Source organism: Fusarium redolens (genome assembly GCF_020744475.1).
Source record: "Fusarium redolens strain MPI-CAGE-AT-0023 chromosome Unknown BKA55scaffold_11, whole genome shotgun sequence".
NCBI classification, from domain to species: Eukaryota; Fungi; Ascomycota; class Sordariomycetes; order Hypocreales; family Nectriaceae; genus Fusarium; species Fusarium redolens.
In genome coordinates this window covers 1,054,167-1,079,677 of record NW_025763674.1, presented here as the reverse complement: position 1 = coordinate 1,079,677, position 25,511 = coordinate 1,054,167, and the positions used below count along the sequence as shown (strand labels likewise).

The following is a 25,511-nucleotide window of genomic DNA, read 5'->3' as shown; positions in this document are numbered from 1 at the left end:
TGGCCTTACATAAGGGGCGCCATGCTGTACTCTATGCGCTGCTCGGCCTATGAAATGACCGTATGTAGTGTTGAATGAAGACATACAGTGCCTGGGTCGTCTCTAGACTTTGTGCTTCAACCTTGATACAAACCCAGAAGATGTAAGGTTTTCTTCTTCGTAGGACACATGTGAATGTTAGAGGTACTGATATCGATCTGCGTCGACACATTCTTGTACATCACGTATGGAGTCACATTATTTGTGGAAATCAAATGAACAAAGTAATAAATTCATGGATATCAGCTATTCATCTCATAATTGTAGACTTCCGACCGTGTGGGGCCGATCTGGTCGGCTCATGTGGAGCGCCGACCAGCAGAACGTCCAAATTCGGTAATCCCACCAACATCTTCCTCATCAATCAATATCATTACAAGATTCTATTTCTTTAAACCTCATTCTTCTCAGTGTGAGAAACCTCGCCCTGCTCATGACCCTCGTTGAACATCTTGTTACCAGCCCCAGCAACACTGTTGCGGTGCTCCCAGGTGTCATGGGGCTTCCACCCGATAGACTTGCTGGCAACGGTGACTTCGTCGTAGAGCTGATCAACCTCCTCAAGGGAGAGGCCCTTGGTCTCGTAGATGAAGAAGTAGACGAAGGCGATGCACAGGAAACAGCAGCCGAACCAGATGAAGAAGATCTTAGACTGGAGGTTGGCCTTGCCGGAACCGTAGTCGACGAGGTAGGGGGTGGAGTAGGCGATGGCCCAGTTGAAGAGCCAGTTGGTTGCTGTGGTCATACTGAGGGACTTGGCACGGGTCTGGAGAGGGAAGATCTCGCCAGTGACGACCCAAGCCAGGGGGCCCCAGGTTGAGGCGAAGAAGAAGATGTAGATACAGACGAAAGAGACAGCAGCCCTCTGGCCAGCCAAACTCTTGACGAAGATCACTCCAGCGCTATCTTGGCCGGTGGAGAAGGTACCGCACATAGCGACGATGAACTGAGAGACACACATGCCGATGGCACCCCAGAGGAGAAGAGGACGACGACCCCACTTGTCAATGGCGTACATTCCAGGTAATGTGGAAGCGACGTTGATGGCTGATGTGATCATGGAAATGGTGAAACCGCTAGAAATACCCGAGTTCTCGAAGTACTTGGTACCGTAGTAGAACTAAAGTTTGTTAGCCAGGCCTCATGACCAGGAGATGATGAAATGAGAACTTACGATGAAGTTGATACCAGTGAGCTGCTGAAGAGCCTGGAGAGCACAGCCAGTGAACTGGCGCTTCAGAATAGGAGGCTTGAAGCAGTCAATGTATGAAGATGTTCCGAGGCTCATCTCATGGTCGTGGTTCGCCTTGATCTCGCTGAGCTCAGCCTGAACAGCAGGATGATCAGGAGAGAGACGACGGATCTTGGAGAGAGCGCGAGAAGCATCCTCGTGACGGTCTTTCTTGATGAGGAATCGGGGTGTTTCGGGGAGGATGATCATGCCACCGAAGAGGACGAGGGAGTAGGCGAATTGAACGGCGATAGGGATACGGTATGAGCCGGTGTCGTTGCGCTTGCCCGTGGCGTTGTTTACGATGGCGGCGAGGAGGAGACCGATTGTGATGGCCCATTGGTATGAACCGACGATGGCACCTCGAATCCACTTTGGAGCTGTCTCAGACTGGTACAGGGGGACTATAGCATGTTAGACTGGAACTCTGAAGCTGTCATGTGGTATGTGGTGAACTTACTAATAGCGGAAATTTGACCAACACCAAAACCGGCGAAGAATCGACCAGCCAAAAACATGGGGATAGCAGTAGCAGCAGTTTGAAGAGCAACACCGAGGTTAAACACCCAAGTGGCGATCATGAGACCGGGACGACGACCGATGTAATCAGTCATGAATGGAGAGGAGAGAGCGCCGAAGAATGTACCGGCTGAGAGGATGGAGACGATACTGGACTCTTGGCCCGTTGTGATGTTGGGGTTGCCCTTGGAGTCTGTGTAGCCTGTGCTGAAGAGTCGCTGCCAGTAGGGCATGGCCAAAATACCAGAGATGGTACCTGTGTCATAACTGCGATTGTTAATATTGTGATGGATCCTCAGGTGAAGGTTGTGACTTACCCGTAGAGAACACCACCAAAGGCGACAAACAAGCCGATGGCGATAGCAGGCCATGCCTTGCCAGCCTCCTCGGGCTTGCTGAGGGATGCCCTTCGAAGTGCGTTCATAATGAAGATCGACACTCAAACAAGAGTGTACTCAAAAGTATTAATGTTGTAAACAAGTGTAGTGTGTGTGTGATGATAAAAAAGAAGAGCAAGCCCAAAAACAAACGCGGGAGATTGTCTCTTTTTAAACCCCAAACATCATAAGCTCTGTGTTGTTATACTTGAACAGCGTGCATAACAAAAACTCTCTTGCGTAACATGGCCTTCCCTCCATTCCCCCCAGAGCTAAAAAAGCTAAGCTAGAGCTAAAGCTATCTATCCCACGGCTTGTCCGAGCTAGTGGAGTGCGGAGCAGCCGCACCATCAACTTACGATGGATGGTGTAGTCTGGTAGTGTAGTTAAAAGCTAAGCTGGGGGTGAGGAGGTCATGTGGTTCATTGGTTCAGCAAAGATCTGGTGTAGTGGCGGTACTTCCCTCCCCCAGGAGTATCATCACTGGCGAGTGAAATAAAACGCCTTCGCCGTGTAGAGCGGCTTGAACTAAAAAGACGGGTAGATGGTGGCGTTTCTCTATTCCATATGATGATACAGCTATAGCAAAGATGTAGTGCGTACAAGTATGTGTAAACTATCTCGTTGTCTTGGCTGTAGAACCGACAGAGCAAACAAGCTTCCCCAAACGAACTCCATTTTCCCCAGGTCTTTTTCCTGCCTGACACGAATCAAGCTTCATCTCCACATTCAGGTATTTGGAGTACACGCACTCTAATATCCGTCGCCTGGGGTTGTAAGTTAAAGAGTGGATACCTTTGCCCCGAGCCAAGAGCCGGGCCAGGCCGGCTCGGCGACGCAGATGCCGAAGAGCCTATTACCATTTTTGGTAAGCTTGTTTAACTTTGGTGAATGGGTTTGGTTAACGATATCCTTTGCCACGACAAGAAACTAGAGATATCTAGTTGAAAGACAAGAGTAATTTTCAATAGTAGATGGATTCAATACTCTGATGGTGTTTGTGTTTAGGAGCAATCTGTGAGAAGGTGTTCAAAGCAGCTGACGCCCAATTTCGCTGGTGACGCTTCGGAGCCGGCGGCTTCACAAGTAGCGCGCGCAAAGACCAACAACCACTTCGGCCCTATTGTGGAAGTGTCTCTTTTCTTTTCATGAGGGTATTCAGGCCCAACACTTTTTCTTTTACGTCTACTCTAATAATAACCCCTAACTCTAGCTCAGCTTGGAAATCTTCAGCTCACGTTTACGAGTTGCCATACCGATACCATCATGTCATAAAAATCTGCATTGAATGTGGAAACAGGTCTCATGCGTTATTGTGATTGCGGAATGGCGTCGCGCTTCGCTTAGAATGAGGCGTCGCAAGGCTGAAAGTGTGTGAGGCGGCAGAGCTGTTGTAGCTGCAGTGTTTGTGGTTGGAGGAGAGGATGGGAAACCCTTATTCAGGCCCTAACCTTAACTTTATATTGATGATTCAACAATATGCACGCAGAGTTGTTTGATATTATGAATTTACAGCCTCGCAATATGCAATAGACGGTCTTTGGTTACACTGAACACGATCTCTGTTATGGTGCAGGTCCTGAAGAGCTCAATTGAACTATCACGATATATTAAGAACTATTCCTGTGAAAAAACATGTATCCTATATCAACTCGACTGATCAGCGGCTGATTCTTCAACGCCAATTCAACAGTCTCGACTAACAAACCACTCGATTCACATCCCTCGATCCCCCAGACATTCACTCCATGGGGCCATCGCCATCAGCATCGCTTAGAACTCCAAACCCCGCATGTCGGGGCGAGAACCATTCTGTCAGTTGATGATCATCACCATTTCCACAATAACACGACCCTAGTCAACTAGCTTGTCGGACCGGCAATCCACCTAGCGCCAAGTCTTGTTAGCAGAAGCACCGAGATCTGCACCGTTTCTCACGGATACCGGCATCACAATATGGATCCCTCGAGGTATGAGCAGGGATATTCATCACGTTTGAATCGTGCAATCCTTCATTTTCGAATCGGCGGTATTATGGAGTCGATTAGTATGTTTCTCCATCCTCCATCACAATCCCCGCGGGGGGATAACCACCGTTGGACGAATACAATGTCCGGTTTGCAACTACGACCTTCCTAGTCTAGTCTCTCTTGTCGGACCGTTGAATGCTTAACCTGTCCCGCTAATGTTTGACTGCAACCCCCGAGTTGCATGCTACTCCATGGGCACCCCATATCATCTCCAACATTTGTGAATTGGCTGTGCGTACTTGACTTTGGATCACCGATAACGTTGCCCTTCTGTGCTTATGCGGGGTTGGGCATGTTACCGTAGGATCTGGGGAAGGGGGAAGCTCCTCCGCTTACATGAAACGAATCCTTTATTGCAACTCGCTAGGTACTTGATGACAAAAGGGGCATGATTCACTGAGTTGAACTGTTGGCGCTGATGGACATTAGAACATCTGGCGAAACAGACGAACAAGTTATGTGTTGCTTGGCTTTATTCTTCAGATGTAACATTGCACGTCACTTTCGAATGCGCACTCAATGATGCTGGTAGAGTGAATCACAGCGCTTTGTCTCTTCATCTATCCATTTGACTTGACTTCATCCTTGACTCCCCCAGATATCTAGTCCTGATGACCTCCGCTACATGATCTACCATATGAATGGCAGACTAAAATGAAGATACGCTTTCCTCTTCCTTGCGCTTTTCAAGTCACGACTTTGGCTCCAATCCATATATTCCTGTTCCCAATAACACTCACAATCAGCAGAGTTCTTTCACCGGTCATCGTTCTTCTGGCGGCTGCTAGCCCTTTTCAATCTCGACCTCAATATCCATGATTATCTGGCGGTGATAATCAATGCGTTTCTCGATGTTGCTCTTTTCCCTTTCTAGGCGTTTGCAATGTGCCGCGTGCAGAGCCATCTTTTCGCATTGGTAAATCTTTAACGAGGCATGTTTCGATTGCTCTTTAGCAAGTTGCGTATGGTAGGCAGAATGTTTCAGTACCTCCTCACACTATTCTGCGCCATCGGCATGGCCCTGAGGCTCTGTGTCTTGATGCTCACCATAGTGCAACTCGCCCATAATATCCGACTTGGACTCTTTACCCCAGGAATTAGAATTTTCAGATCCGGCAGGCCCTACATCTTGAGCATCGAAGAAGATGTCTGACTGGCTGGTTTCTGTGGTTTGAGAAACATAGCCATCAACCCCATCCACTTTCTCCTTAAAAGGTACGCCGGTCATAGAGCGGCTATCATCAACCTTTTTCTGAGCTTGAGAACTGCAATAATTGACCTTGATGGAGTTTTTGTCTTCGGGATTGGAATCTTCCGACTGGTCGCACTCTGTTACTTCAGTCTCCTCCTCATTAGATGCGTCGTTCTTAAAATCGGTTTCGAGAATTTGAAATGGGTTTTGAGAATGAAGACTGTGACCGTTGACCTTGGTAGTATTCTCCGTCTCATCTACAGGCACGTCGCTCTTGTGAGCGGGTTTATCGACCATGATCTCGTCTTGAAAATCCCACTCCTCGGCCTTGATAACCTCATCCCTCTCGTTGACCTCGTTGATCTCGTTGATCTCGTTGACCTCGACGACCTCGACGATCTCGCTAGGGATCTTGGGTGCCTTGTAGCTTCTTACGCTACAGTTAGGGGCTGTGGGAGATGATGCAAGACCACTAGGCACATCGCTTTTTGTATCTTTGTCTCGGAGATGATCAAGTGATACGCCGAGCTTGGCAAGGTCTGTTTCAATCTCAGACGTAGCAGCGTTCTCTGGTTGAAATGGAAATGATGCGAGACGCGTAAGGATTAATCTTTTGAGATCTTGTTCTGTAACAGACCCTGATCGTACGCCCTTGAGAAGGGCGTCTCTGATTTTTTCGTCGCGGCCTTGCTCGAGGCCATCGGACACGGACCTTGGCTTATCTGCAACAGGAGGTACACGGAGCAAAGCTTGGACTTTTTCCATGGCCGTTTGCTCAGAGGCATTTCGTGATGTTACAGAAGCTTCAGAGGTGCACTTTCCTGCATCTTCAATCGTGATGCCTGCTCGTCGGTTGTTTTCAATCTCTTCTTCGACTTCAGATGCCCAGCTCTTTCCACGGATTGTATAGGGTTCTTTGATAGCGGCCGTCGAGGGAACGTTTTCAGATCCTGATGAACTTTTTGGGGAGGATGGTGTGGCATTTTTGCCACCCTTTTTCTTCTCCTTTTTTTGTTGCTTTTTTTTATTCTTTCTTTTATCCTGCGCAGCCATCTTGGTTTGGTGAAGTTGTCTGGTTTAATCTGCTGAGATAAAGAATGCCCTGGTTCTTCTATAGAGGTCATGTTAGAGGAGGATAGTCCAGGAGCTCGGTAGCCCATCGTTCAGGAAGACTAGATGCGAATGGTTGAAAGGTAAAACGTACTCACAATAAAATTGGAGACACTGAAGGCCGTTGTAGTGATGCTAGGCCTGATAGTCGATGGAAGTAATGTGTAATGAATGGACGTTGCGATGATGGAGATGACTGGGGAGGGAGACTGGTGCTCGGTTGGGCCGTGGTTGGATGAACTCTGCCTGAACTGGCTCATGCCCAAAAGTAAGGAACTGGAAACATGGTTAATATTTGGCAGGTACAGTCTGCGAGAGATGATCTTTGCAGCCAGACGCAAGCCACTTACCTACTCAGATGCCTAACTTTGAGTAAGGCTTTGTGATAAACGAACTATCATCAGTTACTACTTGGTAGATACATCACTATGATTTCCCTATTAGTTGATCATAGCTGTGAATTAGTTTTCTTGTATAAACGCTGGTCGGCCATTGCCTTCGGCCGCGACCTTGAGGCATGACAACGAGTCTCTCCTTGCCTCCACAAAGCTTCATGATATTTGCGTGTTAGATGCACATATGCTTCATTGTCTGTGGAAAGGTTCCTTACTGTATTAGACTGGGACGTCGAGCAACAAGCCATTCGTGCGGAGACATGAGATTTCTTAGCTCCTTCTCTGTCTCTTTTTAAGTAAATGGATGTGTTATGTTGACGCATCGCCTACCGTTCGTCTGCCCAAGCAAAACACCTTAGGTACCAAGGCAGTCAACAAGCCTGCCTAGTCCACCATAAATTATCATACCTTAGTAGGTAGTTTATCTAGCATCCTTATCACCTTACCATCGAAGTCCTGAGATGTTCTACCCTGTGGCACTCCAACCATTTGATCATTTCCGATATGATGCAGCATTCATTCCACGGAACACCAGGAAGTGAGGGGGTTCTGATATGCATTGGAATCTCGGATAAAATCTGCAAGATTAAGGGCTCAAATAACGTGCATGCGAGCACAAGTGCTTAAGGAGTTCTCACGGTTTATGGTGGTAAAGGTGAAGTCAATCGCTGACTGATGATCATAAGGTAGCTGAGCCAAGGCGAGGTCGGCAAAAAGCTCCCAGGCGGGTCCCGCCCTGCATTAGCCCTCCCGCACCTCTAACTCCCACTGTAATCCACTGTAATCCACTGAAAACTGAGACATCACATTTCCCATCAACACGTGTCAAACAATCCGCGATATCTTCATCTTCAACCTCATCTCATCCTCCCTCCACCCACAGTCACTCATTTCTCCCCAACCGCCAAAATGTCCCCCTCCCCAGAAAAAGAGAGCCCCCCAGCGCCCTCAATGATCAAAGGCGCATCACTTCTCATAATCCTCCAACTCGCCTCCCGCCTCATAACATTCATCGCTAACCAACTCCTCCTGCGGTATCTCACAGCACCTCTGCTAGGTCTATCAACTCAACTCGAGGTATACTACCTCTCAGTTCTCTTCTTTGCGCGCGAAAGTCTCCGTGTAGCTATCCAACGACGAGACTCTGGCTCGCAGGCGAAAGAAGAGAGTCAAGCTGTGGTGAATCTGGGATATCTCGCTATTGGACTGGGAAGTTTTGTTAGTCTTGGTTTAGGGTGGATGTATCTTGCGTATGCGAACGAGATTACGCTTGCTACGCCGTATCTGGTTGAGTCGTTGTATATTTATGGGTTTGCGGCTATGGTGGAGTTGTTGTCGGAGCCGTGCTTTGTTCTTATGCAGACGAGGCTGCAGTTTGGGACACGAGCTGCTGCTGAGTCGATTGCTACGTTTCTGAGATGTATTGTTGTGTTTGGATCTGCTGTTTGGGCATCCAAGCACAATGATATTGGAGTCCTGCCTTTTGCCCTTGGACAGATCACCTATGGTGTCTCACTACTCCTCGTCTACTTGGTCTCAGCATATCACCTCGCCTCATCAATCGGCTTCTCATTACTCCCCAAAACAATAACCTCAAAGGACAATCGCTTCTGGGCCTCTATGTTTGATCGATCAACAATAGGTCTTGCAGGAAGCATGATGGCCCAGAGCGTGGTCAAACACCTCCTCACTCAGGGCGACACATTTCTCATCTCCTTTCTCGCATCTGCCAACGTCCAAGGCGCATACGCTCTCGCAAACAACTACGGAAGTCTCCTTGCTCGTCTTCTCTTCCAGCCTGTCGAAGAGAGTAGCCGAAGTTACTTCTCTCGCTTGCTGTCATCTGTAACACCTGTCAAACAAGGCGGTAAGCCAGTTCAGGAAGTGACAGAAGCAAAGCAGAACCTACAAACTCTCCTTCGCCTTTACATCCTTTTGTCTTCAATCATCATCAGTCTTGGACCTTTTGCTGCTCCGTCTCTTCTGGCTATTGTGGCAGGCAAGCAGTGGGCTGGCTCAGGGGCAGGTGATGTCCTTGCAGCGTACTGTTTCTACATTCCCTTCATGGGTCTTAACGGTCTCACAGAATCATTCGTGGCGTCAGTCGCTACGGAAGCCGAAGTTCACATCCAGTCTGTTTGGATGGGCGCATTCTCCGTCATCTTCGCAGCATCAGCCTTCCTCTTCATGAGAATCTACCCTCTCGGCGCTATCGGTCTCGTCCTAGCCAACATCATCAACATGGGATGCCGCATTATCTGGAGCGGAGCATTCATCAAGCGCTTCTTCAAAAGACATGGAACCGACTTCAAGATCAAATCACTTATTCCCGAGAGCACACTCGGCGTCTCAATCGCTACAGCTATCCTTCTCAAGCAACTAAAAGTCGTAGACAACGCAGATCAACCGATCAAATCTCTCGTCAAGATCGTTGGCTCGGCCATCCCATTATTGCTTCTAATGTACGTCTACCAAATCCCACCAAACAAACTTTTTGAAAACAACATCTAATCATCGCAGCCTGGTCCTCGAGCGCCATTTTATCCTTGAGTGTCTAAACTCGGTCCGCGGTCGCAAAGCCGCAAAACAATAGTGCTCCCATAATAGTTGTAATTTCTTAATCAAATGTGATCTTGGTCGACTTGGCGTTCATGTCGACATCCTTGAAGAAAGCGCCGTACATGTCGTGAGCCTTCTTCTTGACGGTGGTGCCGAACTTGAGAAGATCTTCGGGTACGGGCTGGTTGGCACCTCGGAGAATGTTGACGAGCCTGGGAGAGTAAGTATATGTTCATTTGCGAATGTGTCAGGTACTTACGAGCCGGAGTGCGACTTGTCCTCAACGGTAAAGAAGGTAATGGCCTCACCAGTCTTGCCAGCACGGCCAGTTCGGCCAATGCGGTGGACGTAATCTTCAATAGTCAAGGGGAACTAGATATGTTAGCGAATATTCGGTGGTGATTTGGTTTGGACATACTGTAACGTTGATAACGAGCTTGACCTCAGGAATATCAAGACCACGAGCAGCGACATCAGTAGCGACAAGAACAGGAGTGGCTCCAGACTTGAAGGCCTCCAGACTCCTTGTTCGCTGCTCCTGTCGCAGATCACCGTGAATACCACCAACACGGATACCCTTACGGCTCAAGAAGTTCTCCACGCGTGTAGCCTCCTTCTTGTACAGGCAGAAGACCAAGATACGGTCGTTCTTCTGCTTACCCTGCTGGTGCTCCTTCAGAAGCTGAAGCAGACGGAACTCCTTATCTCTGGGCTCAACAACCTCAACTCGCTGTGTAATTCTTGAGTTGGCTTGCAGCTCAACAGATCCATCGGCTGTCTCCTTACCGCCGGGTCCAATGGCGATCTTTACGGGGCTGACCATGAAGGAAGAGGCGAGGGTTTGGACGGATTGAGGCCATGTAGCTGTGAACATGAGTGTCTGGCGCTTCTCGCGAGGAAGGCAGGCACCCAGGATCTGCTTGATATCGTCCTCGAAGCCCTTGTCAAGCATACGATCGGCCTCGTCAAGAACAGCAAAAGTAACCTGGCTAAGATCAACGGTTCCATCGGACATGAAGTCCTTAAGACGACCGGGAGTAGCGACAATGATGTCAGCGCCACGGCGGAGGAGGTTTCGCTGATCATCCTTGGAAGCACCACCGTAGAGACACACACACTTGAGCTTGTTCAGCGCAGCCACGGAAGCCATCTGCTCATAAGTCTGCATGGCGAGTTCTCGTGTAGGCGAAACAATAACAGCCTTGGTGCCCTTGTGCTGGACACCAGAAACAGCCTCAACACAGGGAAGTGCGAAAGCCATGGTCTTTCCGGATCCCGTCTCAGCGACACCGATAACATCGCGGCCAGAGAGAGTGAAGGGCCATGAAGCGGACTGGATAGGTGTAGGGGCCTTGTAGTTGGCGAATGGCGAGGGCTTCTTCTCGAGGAGGTTTGTGGCGGGAAGTTGGTGGAATTCCAGAACGGGGCGAAGAGTGACGGTCTCGGTCTTGGGGTCGGTAATGGTGATCTGGTTCTTGGAGAGGAATTCGTCAATCTCGGCTTGAGGAACGTTGGAGAGGCTCATGGTCTGGACGTAAGCGCCGTCGGAGGCAGCGTCGTCAGAAGACTCAGAAGAAACCTTGGCCTTCTTCTCCTTCTTGGACTTTTTCTCCTTGGGAGCCTCCTCAACAGCTTCAGTAGTCTCAGCAGACTCCTCGGCGGCCTTGGCCTTCTTCTCCTTCTTCTTCTCCTTCTTAGCCTTCTTGCGCTCAGCACGCTCAGCCTCAGAATCGCCAGCCTTGTCAGCAGGTATCTCCTCCTCTTCAGTCTTGCGCTTCTTTTCTTTCTTCTTCTCCTTGCGCTCCTTCTTCTCCTTCTTTAAACGAGCCTTCTCGTCGACGTCGGTGACCTTGGTCTTCTTGGAGGGTCGGTCGACGACGGCATCCTCACTATCAGCGAGGAGATGCTTTGTAGCAGCCATTGTGAAAGATTGTATGTGATATTCGACCAAGGGGAAAGTTGTCCGAATAGCGGTCGAGGGTATCGCAGAATGGCTGGGAACAAAATGCGACGTAAAAATGGGTGGGATGTTTTACAGAGCGAGCGCAAAAAATATCTTATCGATAAGACAAAACCGTTCGCCTTCGAGTTCTGACCCACTTTCCGTGTCCCCGGACAAAGGTACGTACCCAACTTCCTCTATCAGAGGACCCTGAGATATCTCATTTCTTCCAAGTCACTTCACATTCACTGCATTACGTGTTAACAGCACTTCATGCTGTGATATTTGAATTTGGAGCTCTGTTGTTGCAATGCTTGGTTCTTGTAGTCACCGAGCTGGGTTCACAGTTCAAGCAGTTGGCGACACGTGTGTCCTGTTGTGTCTTCGCTTTTCAACCCTTCAGGTTTAAACGATATACAACATTTCCAGTCTCATATGCGTAACGATCGTGTATGCTCCCTTTCAAGTCGGTACCCGAATGCTACAGGAGCCATACCTGCAGTGCTGTCACAAAGCCTATCAAAATGCAAGTTGCCGTTCAGTTCTGTCAAGTTGGGAATGGAGTTACCTCGATGCCTGACTTACCGGGCGATGTAACAGAATCATGATTGGGTCATTCCTGGTTTACATTTGATCGTCTAGGTTTATATGACATTTTGGTTTGTTATATTTAGTCCTAGGAAAGTCATGAAGCATCGTTTGTCCTCCTCTTTGCCAAAAGCTTCATAGTCTCTGTTGGACTACTTCATGATCGCCTTGGGCGCCGGTTGTGAGAGCTTGACTCGCATGTCCGTCTCATTCTTTACACGACTATGCGAGAGTCTCAAATGGGTGCTGGACTGAGATGGCATACAAGTGTATGCCAGACCCCAGCCACCATGAGGGATGAACTGTGTTCCCTATGTTTCGCATCAGTCTCCTCAGTGACTCGTGAGAGTTAACACCATGGATGCAAGAAGTGAGCCGCTTTGTTCTCTCACGGGTCGTTCTGATGTCTATGGAGTCGGTATTCGAGCCGCATTTTACGCACAATGGCTTGGCTCTCTTCTCATAGAATACCTCTCTGAGGAGAACCTCGCAGATTTACGGTTTATCAGTATATTTTCTTCAGCAGCCGCGTCTATATCTCTCGTCATTGGAGTCGCTTACAACTCCCTGCAGCCCCTCGACATATACTTCTTGCTTCTTCTAGTCATGGGATGCTTTCTATTTCAGATGCCATTACACATCTGGCGTATTGTCACGAGATGTCAAGCCCACCTTGACCCGTTCCAACTCTCAAAGGAGAGCCACGGGCATTTCTATCACCTCATGACTCTTACGGTGCTCACGGCCAATGTATCCATGGGAACCTGGTACTTTACGTACTTTCTACCGCACCTCGACCGTGGTTGTCGTGATGTGATATTTCTGCTTGGCAAGGTGAATCTGGAGAGTCGGGGATACATCATAGCTGGCTCGATATTCTTCATTGGGATCCTTGTCAGTATCGGTGGATTCATCCTCTTGAACACCTGCTGCACACCGATAATCAAATCAAGCTCGCGAAATAGGAGAACGAGGTGAGAGCGTTCTAAGCTACTAAGCTGCACGACTGAACACATTCAGGTCCAGAAATATTTGGCGACTCAGAAAACTCCGCGCAATATCCGGCTTCATAATCTTCACACTTTTAGTCCTATCTATCGAACTTCCTAACCAATGGAACCACATCCAAGATGTTTACGATTTTACTACCGTCACACAATTACTGCCCCTTATGCTCACCATTGGAATCTTCCTCCGGTCCTGGGCGATGTATGCTAGCGGAGCCAACGATTCATCGGAAGAACGAAGGCGACGCAGAACTACTTCAACTTCTTCATCATCGACATCTACATCGACATCAACCACATCAAGTGGGGATTCGTCTCAGGTCGTACGCTACTATTATACGTACCCTTTTTCCTACTATGATGAGGAAGATCCATACTACGACTACGATGATTACTATGACTACTATAACGATTACAATGATTATTACAATAACAATTACAACTACTACAACTATTCAAATACATCAGGGGATGATCAGGCCCAGATTCAGTGGCCGCAAGGAGTTCACTTTTCACGTTGGTAGATTGTCAATAAATACATCCTCATCATGATCATTGCCATAAATCAAGGTGAAGCTCGGTGACTCGGTGAACCCCGCCGCACAGACCCTTGGGACTCTTCCACCCCGCAACCGCAAGTAAACAAAACCACTAATTTCCAAACTCAACCTGTCACAACCGTCGGCACATACCCTTCATTCCAATTGATATCCCAGTAGCGCGAAAATGTCGTCAAAGGAAGCTTCCAAGAGTAAGGACAAGGATAAGTCCAAGATCCATAAGCTCTCCCTCAAGGGCAGCGCTCGCCTTGTCGCTGAATTCGTACGTTGGAACAAGCTGATTTCCTACTTGGGCGAGAGTTTGCTAACCGTTGCGGTTTACAGTTTCAATATTCTATTCACAGCATTCTGTACGAGAATCTGCCCCTTATCGATCGCCGACTCTTGTTAACGATATGATAGCTTTCAACGAGGTGTCTACCCTGCCGAGGACTTTACAGTGTACGTTCGTTGCGACCGATTCCTTCAAACATCAACTGACAATTACCAGCGTCAAGAAATATGGCCTCAACATGCTGGGTAAGCCCACGACCCATGTCTCCAAGGCGACCGTTTTGCGACCTTTGCGACTAACAAAAACCCAGTCTCGGCCGATGACCAAGTAAAAGCCTACATCAAAAAGATCATGTCCCAACTCGACAAATGGATGGTCGGCGGCAAGATCTCCAAGCTCGTCATCGTCATTACAGATAAAGACACAGGCGAGCACGTCGAGCGCTGGCAATTCGACGTACGCATTCCCTCCCCTCCCCCTGCCCCATGGCCTCTAACTTCAACAGGTTCAAATCTTCCAACCCGTCAAGAAATCCAAGTCCTCCAAATCCTCCTCCAAAGACCAAGAAAACGCCGCTCCCGCCGGTTCCGCCCCCACAGCCCCCGAAAAGACAGAAACAGAAATCCAAGCCGAAATCGCAGCTATTTTCCGTCAAATCACTGCGTCTGTTACGTTTCTACCTCAACTAAGCGGCGATTGCACATTCAACGTTCTCGTTTACGCAGATGCAGATAGTGAGGTCCCTGTTGAGTGGGGTGATTCGGATGCGAAGGAGATTGAGAACGGAGAAAAGGTACAACTGAGGGGATTCAGCACAGCGAATCACCGTGTTGATACTCTGGTCAGCTATCGATTCACCGATTAGGCTGGTGAGTTTTGAGTGTATAATGGAGGGAAAGAGATGGATGAGTTGCTTTTGGTGGATTTCGGCATAACTCAGGAATGATTTATCTTGAGAGGCGTTACAAGGCGCCTTGGGGACTTTGTTTGTCCATATTCAATATTCAACGACCATGATGGATTTGTACGATACGTATCAGGATATCTTGTTGTCTAATCTTCGCAGATATAATATTCCAGTCACTTCTACATGACGTGTATCATCTGCTTTTCTAATGCCCAGATACCAAATCATGTCAGCATAACCATAGCTGCCCTCGTCTCTTCAACCTCGCGCCATTCACCGTCTGATGCAACCACCCTGTCTTCAAAACCAACTACGCCTCACCCAGTGCTACACAGTCGATATATTCGACTAGACTCGCTTGAAAAAGTATACATACGCAAACTTGCGCATCTCATCAACATCGTGGGCTTCAACGACCTTCTCATCGTTGAAGAGCACCCAAGTAGGAACATTAGCATCTCCCAAAGCCTTGCGAATGAAGGCAACGTAATGTCTATAAGTAGTTAGCATGCCTGTGTGCTTCAATTGTGTAGAAATCTTTACCCAGCATGGATACTTGTGCCCTTGTGGCACACGATTGATCGAAGTTGGAAAGTAGCGGGTAGATCAGCACTTCCAGCAAGTTCCTTAGGGGCAGCTGCACCTCCTTCAGCAGGAGCATCATCATCAAATGTTCCCTGGTCATCAGGGTGGCTGAAGAGCCACTCAACAGCCCGCTCAACATCACCGCCGGTCTCCTTCAGAGCCTTCTTGGCCTGAGGGGCACCGAAACCCATAGCCCCAAGCATCTCGATCTTCTCAGGGTCGGCGGTGTTACCTCCGCCGCTTTGAGCACCAAGGTCAAGAGGCGCATCGATGTCAGGATCCTCCATGTGTCCAAATAGCCATTCCATGGCGGCATTTGCGTCGGAGTTGCCAGTAGCGTGGAGAGCACGTTCGCAACGGTTGCGAGGGAAGCCCATGGCCTCAAGTTGAGCAACGGCGGCAGCATCGGGCTCGAAAGCGGGTGTTTGGGTCTCAGGCTCGTCTGGCAGTTGTTCCTCTCCGGGCTGCAGCCCCTTGGACAGATATTCGTCCAATTTGAAGGGCTCGTCGGGTACAAGAACAGGAACATCAACTTTGATAGGAACCCAGTTGACAACAGTCATTTTCCGTGCGTTGACAACCAGGGTGTCGGGGAAGGTCTTAAACAGGGATCGCTTGGTGAACCCATCCTTGCTTCCGCAAGCAGAGCAAGTCAGCTCGACCTTCTCAGCTCCTGTGAAGTTATCGAGACACTCCTTGAGTGACACAGGCTTGTAAGCGTCTGGACCCTCCGAGCCCTCTTCACGAGGAAGCTTTTCCAGGGGAACGTCGATGAAAATGTTGTCCTGCTCGTTACTGCTGTACCGCACCTTGTGGCATCCCAAGCATTGGAGTCTTTGTTCGAGAACAAAACGGAACGGTTGTGTAGGGTCCTTTCCGTCGGGGTGGGGAGATCGAGTGATGAGCTTGAACAGATGCTGAAGGAATTCGAGGGCATCCTGCTGTCGCATTGTAGAAAACTCTTCATGTCCTCGACCGATTAGGTGCTTGAGCATGGCTGGCGCAAGACCCTTCTGGTGTGTGATTCCCTCTCCAGCGACTTCAGCGTCAGGTTTAGAGTATCGCCCAGACAAAAGTCCATCGGCTGTCTTTCGGAGCTGAGTCTCGATATCAGCAGCTGGTTCGGGAACGATGGGCAGGTCGTCATTGGGCCGGAAATATCTCTCCTGGAATGACGGCATGTCAAACAGACACTGGATGATACTGGCAAGGTAGCAGCTGTTTCCGAGGTTCTTTAAACCAGTGAGACCAGGACCAAACAGGGGCTTGAGCTCTTTTCCGTCTTCCGTTGTCATGCTGAAGTCCCATTTGAGATTTTGTTCGATCTGCATCTCAGTCAAGCTCTTTTCCGTCTTTTGGCGCTCTGCCAACACAATGCCCCAATGGTTCAAGTGCTCGCCCAGGTTGTCGTCGACTCGTTCATCGTCACACTTGTAGCAGTAGACGTCGGCTGTACCCTCAGGTGTGATAGATCCAAGCTTCACAGCGACGCCATGGCCGGACTCGTTGGCGTGAGCGAGAGCATGCGAGTTTCCGTCAACGCCACCCATCTGCTTACGACCGCATCCCAGGTTGCCACATTCGATGCACAGCCAAAGGTTCTCTGCTAGGTCGCAAGCGTAGCAATGGCTCAGGTCGTTTTGCTCGATCTTCTTAGCAGGCGCTTGCTGTAGCATCAAGATATGCTCGCAGCTGGTCAGTTCCTGTTCCCATGCCTTGACCTCTTCCTTTCGAGAAAATGTGTTCGCCTTGAGAATACCGTCGACCATAGGAGCGAGCTTGGGATGTGTTCGATCGAGCTCGGTATTACAATCGAGGCACTTGACGGTCAACGCTGTATCATATCTGTCCTCTTCTGTTTCGGCGGCAATAGCTAGCTTCGACATCTTGGCGGGTGGCTCGTCTCGTTCGACAATTTTTCTCGTGCGGCGGATGTTGAGAGCGAGGGGATGCTGGGTCAGCGCATAGTGAAGTCTATCATGATTGCGGTCGCCAGCGCAGCCTCCGTTGAAGCACTGAAGGCAGACATCGAGTCCAGCAGGATCATCCTATTCAACTTGGTCAGTAAGCTAAGCTTTGAAGATTTCAAGGGCTTGGCAGCCCAGCAAGCGGGAGCCTTACGATGGAGTCGAAACATTGAGTACAGTCTTCACGATAGACGGACTGAGAAGGGTTAGGGGGTGTCAGCCCTACGGCATAGTCAGTTTACAAAGTTCTACTGAGGTCGACCGCGAGCTTGTCGCAACCATCATGACTGGTGGTCGATCAAATGGCGGGGTCGATTTTGGAGGTTCACATACCGATCAAGTCGAGATGCGGGCAAGCCATGATGCGTAAAGTTTGGCTCTTTTTCTCTTTTTACAAGTCAAGGTCCGTTCAGGACAAGAAAAAGAGAAGATTTCGGGTGGTATGTATAAGGTTGATGTGGAATCAAGCTCGAGTTGAAATCAACACTAGAGTTGAAAGGTGCTTCAGTGATAGGCGACACACGTCACTGGAGCTTAGGTTGCCTGGGGAAGGCGGCGGGGCATTCCACTAGCCACTCATACTGTCAGGTGGCGCTGTGGCGTCGTCTTTTTGATGATTTCTCAAGATCCCGCTTGGAACTTGGAATGATTCCACATAGTAATAATCGTCTTAAGTCTTGGCTGGTTGGTGTTTGTTGTGATCTCTCTTGTCTCGGAAATCGAGGCGTTGACTGGTCAAAAGGTTACCTTCAGTACTGATGGTATTGATAGGCACTGGCTACCTACTCATCAGACTTGGAGCGCATTGTAGGTCTTGAAACTTCAACACGGCAGCCTAACGTTGCACAACATAGTCTCATCACAGGTGCCAATATTGCAGTTTTGGGCCAAACAATAATATTCCCATCGCGTGGGATTCAGAAAAGGCAGAGCCTAAGGCATTCAGGTGGTAACACAGCAACTGACCTACCCGGGAGCCACTTCTTGAGAGCAGTGAGCTTTGTCTTATGAACACCAGGCACACGATTCACTAATTATTCGCCTTATAAACTCTGGCTTGCCAAAAACGATGGGATTGAATATTATGGGATTCAAGCTTACGTGAGACTTGATTCTATGAGCGCCATGCCATTATGTGGTTTTAACTTTCTCACAGAAGCGAAAATAGCAGGTTTCATTCATTAAAGACAGCCAACTGCCGACGCTTTCCTTGATTGCAGGGGGGGCCGTCAGCGGAACTGGCTCCCGGCAAGTTGTTGGATCGCGACTTTGCAGTTATTCTGAGGCCGTCAAGCATAACTTCTTGATACTAGGGTTGCCATACCGCAAACTTCGTCTTGCCTAAGATGCGGCGCCGTCGGCTCCTTTATCTATCACACCAGTTTGCAACGACTCGATATCCTGTTCCGAAAGTGGGAATTGCCAGCAGCCATGAAGCACATAGCCTGCCCATTTGTAGAGAGGCGCTGCTGTGAACTCGTCCATCACCTTGGCGGCTAGCTGCATCGCTTTCGCAAGATTCACCAAGAGGCTGCCGTCGGGTTTTGATGTATCATCGTCCGTTTTAGGTCCGTTCTTACGCTTCTTGGGAGCGCTCTGTTTGAGGAACGAGTCGAAGAATACCTTCTCAAACTTCACCCCATGCGTGTCTTTGATACTCCACAGCGTTGAAATAGTAGAGCTGGCCCCGGAACACATCAGTGCAGGGACGAGCCCCATGACCTCATCTCCAAGCCGTACATCCATAACACCCCCTTGGCACGCTATCATGTTGATGTGTGTACCTGGAGAGACTTGGATGTCGAAGAATTCTCGGGCTGTGACGCTCTCGACCGGGCGCTGCCCCTCGAGCGGCGCACATGGCATGGGAAACTCGACCTCATGATCCAACGGGTCTCTCGACTTCCAGTTGCAGTGAGTGTGCAGATGAAGTAGACGTGACTGGGTAGCCACGTCCAGGAAGAGCTTCTTGGAGGCGGTCCGGTCGATCATTGGATCTGTGCGGAACCGACGGGCTAGTGTCTGGATGCTGCTCCGTCCTGCCTCAAGTCCTGTGGATTCGGATTCTGCAATGCCCGATATGAATCTGGCGTTGATGCGCGCAGGCAAGGGACGGGACAGCTCCGTGGCCGCGAAGCAGGAACGTAGCAGCGACTGACTGTGTGTGTAAACGACGGGATTCCGATGGATCAGCGCGTCATATCCTCCGATCGCAAGTGCATGGAGTGGAAGCCGATGGAGATAAGAGGACGGACACAGGACAACGAGCTCATTGGACTTGACATGGCGGGCAAGCGGCGCAACGAGACCACCTAGCATGCTGTCGAATGCTTCACGTGCCTCTGTCGTGTCGAGATTCTCCTCTGGCACGTCTTCGAATTCATCAGGGGCGAGGTATGTTTTCTGCCAAGCCATCACGTCTTTTACTCTTGTAGTCAACATATCCATGGTTGGTTTGGATTGATCCTTGACTGTGAACAACAACAGTCTATCGGCGTCGCCGGTGACATACGGAGGGAGGTGGAACCAGTCAACCAGCACAATGCGTGTACCACTCTGGGCTTTGATCCTGGACACATCCGGCAAGTCAAACGGCTGGGCCTCTCTCAAGTCAAGGAGTTGCCTCATGAGGTCGTGCTTCTCCCTCATAGTTTGAAGATGCGTGTCCAGCTGCCGACGCAGATTGAACTTAGCCATCCCTTCCGCCTCCTTGATACGCTGTTCGATCGCCAGCATCTCCTCGTAACCGCGGGCAGCGTCAGGACAGGCCATGATCTTATTCACCAGCTCGGGCGGATCAGAGATACGCACCCCGATCGTTCGCGCCAGTGAGCGTGCTTTGTACTTCTGCACCCACCGCCACACCTTTGTGATAGTCTCATCAGATGGCTCACCCGGCGCCGCGAGGAGCAATTCGATGGCTGTGCGGACCGTGTACGCGTTGGCATTGAACGCGGTGATGTTCTGCCGCTGGGTGATGCCTTCTAGGCCTGAGCTTGATGAGGCGTGCAGCTCGCTCAGCGAAAATATCTCATCAGCCTCTTCGGCTTGACTAATTCCCCTGTCGCGGAGGTCGCCGATTTTCGCCTTAGAATAGGTAGAGAGAAAAGCATCATTTTTCTCTGCCTTTTGGGACCCATTGTCTGCTGTGCCGTACTTGGTATTGGCGCTCGCTGCTTGCTGCTCCAATTGTCTCAGCCGTATGATCATGAGCATGCAGATTTGCGCCCCAGATCGCTGGTGAAGAGCCACTCGAACCAGGTCTTTCTTTCGACGATACTCAGCCAGAGCACGGTCGTTGTATGTTTGAGCATTTGATAATCGTTGTCCCGATTCAGCGCTGGTAAGATCTGCCAAGTCCTCGAGAGGTGCCATGTACGTGAGTGCCATTTGGCCCAGCCAACTACCCTTGCTACCAGGAAAGTTGTCCCGGATGATTTGGGGGAGGGTTTCTTCGAGCTCCAGTAAGTGATGGAGCTCAGAGAGGCGTGGTTCCCAGAGTTTATGGTCAGAAAAGTGCATCTGCCTCCCGTACCTAAGCATGACCAAACAGAACAACCGGCGGTTTCTTTGGTGCTCAGGAGGATTGCCGAGCCATGCACAGAGGCGAATGTACCGTCCTTCTGCGAACTCATCGGTATCGACGGCTTTGGGGAAGACGATAGCTTTCAATTCAGCTTCTGTCATCCCTTCAAACTCTTCAAGGGCAGAGCTCCCAATGGCGATGTCATCTAGCAGCCACTTCAGTACCAGCTGAATGGCCATTTCTTGTATCTTGAATTGATCCCCAACGGCATCGCTCCAACCCCAGTAGAATGTCTCCTCCCCATCATCGTCCTGAACCTGATGCTGGGGATCTGGCTGCACCGAAGAAGTTGTGCTCCTCGTCGTTGGAGCGCGATAACCCTTTCTCGCATGGGTCCACTTCCCTATCGATGGCGTGAATGCTTCTAATCGACTTGCTTCCTCGTCCACCTTGTCGGCCTCATCCATTCGACAAAGACTTCGCAAGAGTGAAGCCTTACTCCTACAGAGCAACGCCCGCACTACTGGGGCGTCAAAATGCGGATGTTCTTTAAAAAAGGCATCGACCCATTCGAGAGCCTTGTGGCGATCAACGAGACTCGCGAGGGTAACGGAGATGAGGTCAACATGATGGTGCACCAGATCGCAAATATCCTCCGATACCGTCTGGTCATACGTCTCGAGGCGCTTCTGCACGTCGAAATACGTGGTCTTGAACAATTCCATCCCTGTGGCCGTGTAGTAAGCTCTGGACAAATCAGCCGCCGCCGATAAGCATAGGCCAGTCTTCGTGCCGTCGATAGCCTCCATACGAGCGGCCAGCTCCTCCGTGCGGTCTAACCTGCCGATGGGGTCGTCGATGCATGACAGCCTCTCGTACGCCATTGCTTGCATATGCGGTGTAGCCTCCTTGTTTCTAATGCCAAAGTCATCGCAGAACCTCCGGAAAGCCGCCGCAGACTTGTCGAATTCCTCGACGGCGCTGACAGGTGCTTGTAGCTGAACATGTGTGGTTGCCCACTGAAGGCGAACCACCGCCTCGATGAAGTCCCGACCGCGACTCGGAGGGATGCTTACTACAGCCTCCAGAAACTCCTCAACCACAGGGCCGCGGTCTTCTGGTGGCGTACGATTCAACTCTACGCGGAACAAAGCATTGGCCTCGTTGAACATGCCTTTCTGCGTGAGAGAGCGCCGCAGTAGTTGCAGCCCACCCCAAGGGATCTTTGCACCGGAACCGTCTGTTTTGTTATGTGCCGGTATGTGCTCTGACTCTGGGTTATTGTATCCCGAGTAGAGCCTGGTGAACAGACTCGCGATGACATATCGGCGAATACAGCCTGCCTAAGCACGTAGTTAGATCAGTCGTTTTACCTCGTTTCGGGGATATTAAGGACAACTGACGCACCTGGATATCAGTATAATCTGCTACAGGTACTTCGGCCAGCCAATGCTGTGTCCTTTCAATTTCTATAGCTGACGACGTTACATCACCTCGATGCCTCGTCCCGAGCATGGCCCACGTCAAGGCCATGAGTCGATACTCAGGCGCTTCGAGGTCCCCGTTAGCATCTTGTAGTTGCGCAAGCTTCGAGTTCAGGATTCTCCATGCCCGTCCCCATTTGCCCGCCTCAAGCTCGAGGTCAGCATGTTCAATGGCTACGACTGGAACTGTTGCAAGAGAGCTGAGCTCATTGTCAAATATGGCTCTTGCTTCGTCCGCGAGTCCTGATATCTTGAGCCAGATGGCGCGCTCGAGCTGTTTGACAGCCTCCGGGGGCAATGAGCTGTACAGAGACGTATGTATCCCCCAGTAGTGAGGAGATATTGACACCTCGCTTAATCGTTCCGATGCTGTATCCATTGTAGAGTTTTGAGGTATGAATAATGACAGGAAAGCTCAAGTCGGATCAGAGGCAAGTGACTACACCCTCCGGAAGTGTTAGGGCAATGATAGGGATAATGCTTTGAGGATCTAGAAATGTCGCATCGTTTCTTCAACAAGGCCGTGCTGATCCTCTTATGTTATCCCTCTCTCGTGCTGTCTCCCCTTCTTGTTCTACTATTCGGGCGTCAGTTTTGTCTAACATGAACATTTTTCAGCTCGTTTCAGCTTCTTTGTAATTTGAGAGTTGAGGGGGAGTCACAATGATCCTATTGGTCCGCATCAGTCGATGGCGCCTGGTGTGCTGCGGGATAAAGCAATAATGTGCCTGGCAAGGATGTTGAGGACGACCAGAATTTCAGAAGAGGCGTTTCAGCAGCTGTCACGCGCCGGTGGCGTGGCAGTCTAGACTTAGGAGCCCGGTTCTTGAGCGCATATTCAAACAATTGTGTTGCAGTGAGGCTGAGTGCTGATAGTTATATATCCTGGTGCATGTGTGCTTGATCTCACATCAGATTCTACGGCTCATGTTCTACGAACGATAGGCCATTTTATATTCAGAAGACTGTTCGATATAGTCTAACCATCCATCGGGAACATCCATCCCACTTACACACAAGAAACGTCTCCCTCAACCCGAACATAATGGGCGAATTGTCTGAAGATTCGAAATCACCAATACAGTTGTCTGTATTTGACAGCGACAGTGATGACACCAACTTCTCGTCCCCAGTCCTTCTGCCATTGACTGTGTCAATCGATGATGATGCGGGTCAGCTCTCGGCACCGCAGAAGAACAACCAAGCTCAGCTCTCTGAACCACGACAGATTATCTCGTCTGGGAATTCATCTAGTCTTCTCCAAGCCGAGCTCCTAAGGCCCGTTCTTGCAGGAACCTACTTCGATGAACCAGCGTACCTCGTCCGGCTACAATTGCAGCTGTCCTTGTCAGGGGGAAATCGAAGCTGGCTCAGCCGCATACAGACGGTTGATATTCACGTCCTTACAGAAGATGCACCGAGAGATGAGGGGCAGAGCGCTTCGGATGATTCTGAAGACAGCGACGATGACGAGGAAGAGGAGCTCCCGCACCCGGCAATCGTCAAGGCATTTCCCGGTCCCAGTGGTTGGGAGGGCACACCACTGTCCTCTGAGGTGACAATCGGAAGCGAAATTGGCATGCAAATAGGCTACAATCCCGCGTCTATCTCCTACAACATCGGTGAGTCCCGAACCTGGACGAAGACCGGAGCCGTCAAGGTTAAGGTAGCACATAAAGGTCCGGGACAAAACAAACTGCATGTCCGGGTCGAAGAGAGCTCCGTGGATAAGGCTGGAGTGCCGGACTACCTGGTAGTGCCTTTCATCATCGCCCATCGGTCCCGTCGCTTCCGTATGCGTGTCGGCATCCATGCCCGCTTCGGCTTCTGGCGCGGAAAGCTGGCTGAAGTAGTGCCCATCCTTGGCCGCGCTGATGAGCCTTTGTACTTTGATCCGCTGGTCATGCGTCGGGCTATGGAGAAGGGACGTAGGGGTGTTAATGGGGAGAGGGTTGTTGAGTGGCGTGGTGCGCTGGACGAGATTGCGCTGCAGGAGTACTCGTCGCTGGGTGATGAGAACGCTACTCAGGCGTGATGTAGTGAATGGCGATAGTGTATGGTGAGACTGGGGTCCTTGGATCAAAGCGAAAGTATTGAGAGTTAGCTGCCTCAATACACGAGCTGCTATAGTCCTCATCGGCGATGGGGATCCTTTCGAACCTGGATGACTATCTGATCTCGGTGAAAGTCTACTCGGTGGTCTCGCGAAGGAGGAGATGACATATGCTTAGCTTCGCAACTGAACGTATACGTCAAGTGCAGGAAAATCAGGAATTTACAGAGCCTGCTAAAGATCTATACTGTGGAAGCATTCCTGATCAAATCTTCTTGCAAGAAATAATAAGAACCCCCTGAACCTCTCACTGCATCACGTTCTTTCTGGGTGTGTAAAAAGGATGCTGAAACGCACTGATACCATCGCACTTGCACCCTCGGCCACCTTCTATCACTTGACTCAGAACCTGTCTTGCTTGAGTAGACTAGGGGACGAAGTTGACAGTCAGAGATTCAGAGGTGTCCCAAAATTAAGGAGACTCAACAGATGCCATATCTTCAGGCTCCTATCAAGGAAAGTTCTTGCTATGGGATTGACGATTGGAAAAGATTTCCCATGAAAGCGGAGAAATGATATCTTTGTTTGTTCAGCTCTTCTACTAAGGCGGAAGTCAAGCAAGACGCTTTTTCGTGGGATTGGTTGGCTCTGGCATGACACAGACCAAGGTCGGCATCAATCCCTGTGTCACGCGCCGCAACACTCGCGTTTTTGGGGACGACGCTGACGACTCTAGGGCTCAAGGCTGATAAAGAAGGAATGAATATGACGGAACAATATTCTTACGCTGATAAGAAGGCCCCGAGAAAGCATCTGTGGTAGCCCTGCCAGGTGTGATTGTAAGTTTGGCTTGGGCTCACGATTGTATCTTGGTCGGTACCTAGGTGGCGATGCTTCAAATCTCAAAGGTCGTTCCTCGAATTGCGCATATTCTAGAGTGTAGTATTATACTTGTTTTACCTCTAGAGAATCGAGAGTGGAGGGTGACTGATTTCTCCTTCCTGAGCCCGTTGGATTCCATGGTCTGCATTATCCTATATCCACTGGATGTGGTGGAAAAGCTCACAGTCGAATGATGCTCGCCTATCAATTATCAGAACATCTTGAAGTGCTTGGTACTAGCTATAAAAGGTTCCTGATTGGGGGGTTAGTCTTCCACTCCCTCT

The 25,511-nt window shown here is 49.9% G+C and overlaps 9 protein-coding genes across 9 annotated transcripts; 4 read left to right on the top strand and 5 right to left on the bottom strand.

The window, feature by feature from the left end:
- Nucleotides 1–256: 256 nt before the first annotated feature.
- BKA55DRAFT_677273 (general substrate transporter) lies at nucleotides 257–2,213 on the bottom strand (the record flags this gene model as incomplete). The annotated part of the gene is made up of 4 exons (XM_046198108.1): nucleotides 257–1,159; nucleotides 1,214–1,674; nucleotides 1,731–2,056; nucleotides 2,107–2,213. 4 exons carry the CDS (start codon nucleotides 2,211–2,213, stop codon nucleotides 431–433), a joined length of 1,623 nt encoding a protein of 540 aa, XP_046047594.1. The 3' UTR covers nucleotides 257–430.
- A 2,891-nt stretch (nucleotides 2,214–5,104) lies between these two features.
- BKA55DRAFT_83725 (uncharacterized protein) lies at nucleotides 5,105–6,857 on the bottom strand. Its single transcript, XM_046201649.1, has 3 exons — nucleotides 6,849–6,857; nucleotides 6,597–6,774; nucleotides 5,105–6,499 (listed from the first exon to the last, which is right to left on the bottom strand). Exon 3 carries the CDS (start codon nucleotides 6,439–6,441, stop codon nucleotides 5,194–5,196), a length of 1,248 nt encoding a protein of 415 aa, XP_046047593.1. The 5' UTR covers nucleotides 6,442–6,499; nucleotides 6,597–6,774; nucleotides 6,849–6,857; the 3' UTR covers nucleotides 5,105–5,193.
- Nucleotides 6,858–7,712: 855 nt separating this feature from the next.
- On the top strand, nucleotides 7,713–9,893 carry BKA55DRAFT_573770 (Rft protein-domain-containing protein). The gene is made up of 2 exons (XM_046193235.1): nucleotides 7,713–9,824; nucleotides 9,871–9,893. The coding sequence occupies exon 1, from the start codon at nucleotides 7,803–7,805 to the stop codon at nucleotides 9,402–9,404; it is 1,602 nt and encodes a 533-aa protein (XP_046047592.1). The 5' UTR covers nucleotides 7,713–7,802; the 3' UTR covers nucleotides 9,405–9,824; nucleotides 9,871–9,893.
- BKA55DRAFT_83684 (P-loop containing nucleoside triphosphate hydrolase protein) lies at nucleotides 9,458–11,536 on the bottom strand. The gene is made up of 3 exons (XM_046201648.1): nucleotides 9,871–11,536; nucleotides 9,712–9,824; nucleotides 9,458–9,664 (listed from the first exon to the last, which is right to left on the bottom strand). Exons 1-3 carry the CDS (start codon nucleotides 11,371–11,373, stop codon nucleotides 9,511–9,513), a joined length of 1,770 nt encoding a protein of 589 aa, XP_046047591.1. The 5' UTR covers nucleotides 11,374–11,536; the 3' UTR covers nucleotides 9,458–9,510.
- An 803-nt stretch (nucleotides 11,537–12,339) lies between these two features.
- On the top strand, nucleotides 12,340–13,513 carry BKA55DRAFT_692174 (uncharacterized protein; the record flags this gene model as incomplete). The annotated part of the gene is made up of 2 exons (XM_046199747.1): nucleotides 12,340–12,956; nucleotides 13,003–13,513. The coding sequence occupies 2 exons, from the start codon at nucleotides 12,340–12,342 to the stop codon at nucleotides 13,511–13,513; spliced, it is 1,128 nt and encodes a 375-aa protein (XP_046047590.1).
- A 133-nt stretch (nucleotides 13,514–13,646) lies between these two features.
- Nucleotides 13,647–14,867, top strand: BKA55DRAFT_573762 (DNA-binding protein). Its single transcript, XM_046193234.1, has 6 exons — nucleotides 13,647–13,811; nucleotides 13,874–13,899; nucleotides 13,952–13,990; nucleotides 14,040–14,068; nucleotides 14,134–14,279; nucleotides 14,329–14,867. The coding sequence occupies exons 1-6, from the start codon at nucleotides 13,716–13,718 to the stop codon at nucleotides 14,686–14,688; spliced, it is 696 nt and encodes a 231-aa protein (XP_046047589.1). The 5' UTR covers nucleotides 13,647–13,715; the 3' UTR covers nucleotides 14,689–14,867.
- Nucleotides 14,868–17,787, bottom strand: BKA55DRAFT_573757 (uncharacterized protein). The gene is made up of 4 exons (XM_046193233.1): nucleotides 17,616–17,787; nucleotides 17,437–17,504; nucleotides 15,274–17,363; nucleotides 14,868–15,223 (listed from the first exon to the last, which is right to left on the bottom strand). Exons 1-4 carry the CDS (start codon nucleotides 17,641–17,643, stop codon nucleotides 15,079–15,081), a joined length of 2,331 nt encoding a protein of 776 aa, XP_046047588.1. The 5' UTR covers nucleotides 17,644–17,787; the 3' UTR covers nucleotides 14,868–15,078.
- Nucleotides 17,788–18,623: 836 nt separating this feature from the next.
- On the bottom strand, nucleotides 18,624–22,671 carry BKA55DRAFT_515777 (CHAT domain-containing protein; the record flags this gene model as incomplete). Its single annotated transcript, XM_046188036.1, has 2 exons — nucleotides 18,624–22,151; nucleotides 22,216–22,671. 2 exons carry the CDS (start codon nucleotides 22,669–22,671, stop codon nucleotides 18,624–18,626), a joined length of 3,984 nt encoding a protein of 1,327 aa, XP_046047587.1.
- Nucleotides 22,672–23,337: 666 nt separating this feature from the next.
- Nucleotides 23,338–24,327, top strand: BKA55DRAFT_692170 (uncharacterized protein; the record flags this gene model as incomplete). Its single annotated transcript, XM_046199746.1, has 1 exon — nucleotides 23,338–24,327. One exon carries the CDS (start codon nucleotides 23,338–23,340, stop codon nucleotides 24,325–24,327), a length of 990 nt encoding a protein of 329 aa, XP_046047586.1.
- Between the last annotated feature and the right edge of the window lie 1,184 nt (nucleotides 24,328–25,511).